At 45.8% G+C, this 3,739-nt stretch overlaps 1 protein-coding gene across 1 annotated transcript in view; it reads right to left on the bottom strand.

Moving 5' to 3' along the window:
* Nucleotides 1–3,389, bottom strand: part of Psme4 (proteasome activator subunit 4) — a 117,202-nt gene extending 113,813 nt beyond the window's left edge. Inside the window, exons 1-2 of the mRNA XM_013350740.2 lie at nucleotides 3,347–3,389; nucleotides 145–419 (exon numbers count right to left, since the gene is read on the bottom strand). Coding sequence (XP_013206194.1) covers nucleotides 145–419; nucleotides 3,347–3,389 — 318 coding nt within the window. The remainder of the gene's footprint in view (nucleotides 1–144; nucleotides 420–3,346) is intronic.
* Between the last annotated feature and the right edge of the window lie 350 nt (nucleotides 3,390–3,739).

Here is a 3,739-nt window from a genome sequence, read left to right as displayed (position 1 = left end):
CCCCGGCTGCCCGGCGCGCTGCTGGACTCCGCGCGGCACCCGGTTCGTTGGCGGCAGCAGCGGCTGCTCTGCCGGGCCCGCTCCGGCTCGTCAGGTGACGCTGCAGCCGCTGGGCCTAGAGATTCCGGAAGGGCCTCAAGTCACTTCCGGGGAGGGGCGGGGCGGGGCGGAGCGGGGCCGCGGAGGAGGCGCGGAGGTGGCGGGGTGACTTTTTCGGCCTTGGCGGAGCTTGGTGTCTGCGTCTGGGTTCGCGAAGCCTCGCGTGGGGCCGCCCACGAGAAACAAGAGATCCCGCGCTGCTCCAGAAGGATCCAGGTGGCCTCCGGCACGGGACCCAACAGCCTCTCTAGGCCTAGTTTTCGGAAGATTGTCCGTATTCCCGGTTTGGGGCGGGGGCGAGGGCACGCAGAGGCAGTGCGCTGAAGAAGAGTTCAAAGCCAGCCTCGGCTACGTCGTCAGTTTGTGATATCTTGGCTACCTGTGACACACTATCTTTAAAAAACGTGTATGGAAGATCCTACATACCCTGTAGTACCCTGTATTCCTCTATCCCTTTTAAGCCCTCAAGTTTCCGATAGTCCCCCTGGCCACTGTCATTCCGAAGAAAATAGTTATTCAACAAATATTAGTTGAACTATTTTGTCTGTTATCCTCTCATTTTAGGCTCGCATGGAAAGTTTAAGAAAACCTGGTTCTGCCCTTAAGGACTTAGAGGCCAGCGGAGCTTACAAGCTGGGGAATTAAAAGACAACACTTTGGTAAATACTAGATGATTGATTACCTAGATTTCTGGAAATTCTAACTGAAGGCGTATCAGTTCCCTAGAAGTTAAGTGTCAATTAATCTGTAAAGTTGAGTGCAATGTTGTTTAGTAACGAAAGGAGGAAGATACATCTTTCAACTAACAGATGAGCGGAGGCTGCAGGTTTGTAATTCAAAATCCAGAAGACAGTCAATGTATTGAGACTAAGAAGTAAGTGCTGGAGGATTGAGCGTGATCCTAAAAGTAACCAGAAATTTCCAAGCCAGGGCGTCATGGCATCCCAGCATTTGGGAAGTCAAAAAAGGAGGATTGTGAGTTTAAAATTAACTCGAACAAAAACAAAACAAATACTAAGAATGGTGGTCAGACTTGTAATCCCAGCAGTTGCACCAGGGAGGCAAAGGCAAAGGGGTTGCTCAGAGGTCGTCTGGTCTCTAGTTTCAGGCCAGGGCTGGTAGCAGGACTTAAGAGGTAGTCCACTTTCCTAGCCTGGGCAGAGCCTTGAGTTCCATCTCTATCCCCAGAACTTCTAGAAGAGTCACCACCTCAAAACTGTCTAAAAGATAATCCTAAAAGCAACATAATAAAGTTTACTTTTTCTTTTATTTTTTTGTTGTTTGTTTGTTTGTTTTGAGACAGGGTTTTACTGTGTACCCGTGGTTATTCCTGGCCTTGAACCTTGGGGAACCCTGGGATTGCTGGCGCCTACCACACCTGAAAATATTTTACATAAAAAATGTTTTAAATTACATTTGTTTATTTCTCTGCACGTGTGAGTGCCACAGTGCCTATAGATGACTTCCGGGAGTTGATGTTCTCGGTCCTCCTTGGGGGTCCAGAGAATCGAACTCTGCTCCTCAGGCTCAACTGCAGGTGTCTTTACTGACTAAGCCATCTCACCTGCCCCAAATTCCCATTTTTAAAGATCATCTGTGTGAAGACTGCATTTGAACAGACAAGATTGGGAACTGGAGGACCCTTTAATATTAAGTTTGGTATCATGCATGATGATAATTCTAGCACAGAAAAGACAGAGAAATTGTCTTTTCCCCCCACAATTTCAAGGTTACCCTGGTCTATGTAGATGCTGTCTCCAAAGCCCCCCTCAAAAACAGCATAATAAGGACCGAGATGTCAGCTGAAATTATTTGAAAGGTTTTACAACAGAATGTTCTGGGCTTAGTATTTGAAGAGTAAAAGAGAAGAAAGAATAGCATGATGCTAGAAGTCTGGCTTGGGAAGGCGGGTAGATAGTGAAAGCCCTTTGCAGAAAAGACGGCGGACAGAAACAGCTTTGGAGACAGCCAGTGTGCTGAATATGTGAACATCCAAGTGTGTTGAGGGGGCCTCAGCTGCTGTATAATTGAGCTAATTATATAAGTTGATAGGGAATGAGAAAAGTATGAACTGACCAGACCTCCAAGGAAACCTGCATTTAAGAATGGGCAGATAAACCAGGCAGTGGTGGCACTCAGTGGTCTATGTTATACCTTGCATGTTGTGGGCCATGAAGAAGGAGAGAGACAGTCCTTATGGATCCCACATATTCACCACATAAACAGAATCATTGATCGATCAAAGCTGCAGGATAAGGACTTGGGAGCCTTGCTTCTGGCAGCCCCAAACAGGCAGAAGTGGGGTTTCTAAGAACAAAAATCACAAACATTTGCTGCCAAGTTCCAGTTACAATTTTCACCAATCAGGAGTCAAAGATTAGGGTCATTCCTTGTGTGTTTCATCACTGTCAATCATACAGAATGTAAGCCTTCCCTTTCAACCAGCCAGATTCATTTGTTCTTTCTATTGTTAGGAATAATGTTTTAGAGAACTAAGTACATAACAGACTGTTTCAATCGTTTAAGGAGGAGGTGGGTCAGCTATTGGAAGGTTCCCAGCTCCCTGTTTCACCCTAAGGGTAAGATGGAGTCTGAAATCAAAATGGTGGTACTGAGGCCAAGGTGCTTCTGCTTACTCCCTTCAGTCTACAGAGCAAATCTCAGGACAGTCAAGGATATACAGAGAAACGCTGTCTTAGGGGGGGAAAAAGATAAAGGGGAGGTGGACTACAAGGAATATTCATTCTGGAGAAGAAACAAGGAGCTGGAGAGATGGCTATTGATTTAAAAACATGGGCTCTTCTTGTGGGGATTAATTTGGTTCTCAGTACCCAAAGCAGACTGCTTACAACTCCATCTCCAGAAGACCCAATACCTTCTGGACTCTAGGTACCTGTATTCACAAGTTCACAGACTCACACATAAACATATGATTTAAGTATAAAATCCAAAAAAAAAAAAAAAAACAAGAGGTGTGAGGTATTTGGGAAGAGTGCTCAGGCATTACTAAAACTGCAGTATTTCAGGTGGAAGAAGTGATCAGTTCTCTCCCTAGACAGCTGGAAGGCCAAATGAAGTGAAACCTGAGACAGATTTATAGCATAGAGAATTTATTGATAAAGCACATAAGAACAGATCAGTGAGCATGGGGTGGAGTGTGACTTCAGTAGCCTGGAGAAACGTAAAGTCGAAAAGTGAGATATTCAAACAGAGAGAAGCTGGAGTCAAGAGAGCCTTCCCATCTGACCAAGGAGGAAAGAGATTCTATTTGTGTTGCTCTCCGCTGCCATGTTGAGCTCCTCTCTCCCTGCCCCAGTGCTTCATCCACGTTATCTCCTTGAGTTCTCTAAATGCAGACGATGAGGTGGGAACATTTCAGTGGCTGAAATAGGGCTGAAAAGTGAAGAGAGAGTAAACGACCAACAGGGAGAAAAAGACATGGATGGCTTATGACTGGAGTTTTAGGGCAAAACCACAGCCCTTGGAAGCCCCGGTAAGCTATGCCTGACACCCACTCCAGTATAACAGTAAAAGGCACTACTAATGGCAAAAGGCAAAGAAAAGGAGCTGGAGAGAGGGTGTTAATTCCACTGGGTGAGAGAGAATAAGACACCTACCACAATTGTTAGTCATATTTGAA

Source organism: Microtus ochrogaster, linkage group LG1, assembly GCF_000317375.1.
Source record: "Microtus ochrogaster isolate Prairie Vole_2 linkage group LG1, MicOch1.0, whole genome shotgun sequence".
Taxonomy (NCBI): Eukaryota; Metazoa; Chordata; class Mammalia; order Rodentia; family Cricetidae; genus Microtus; species Microtus ochrogaster.
Note: the sequence above shows the minus strand (reverse complement) of the source record. Positions and strands in the feature narration are given on the sequence as shown.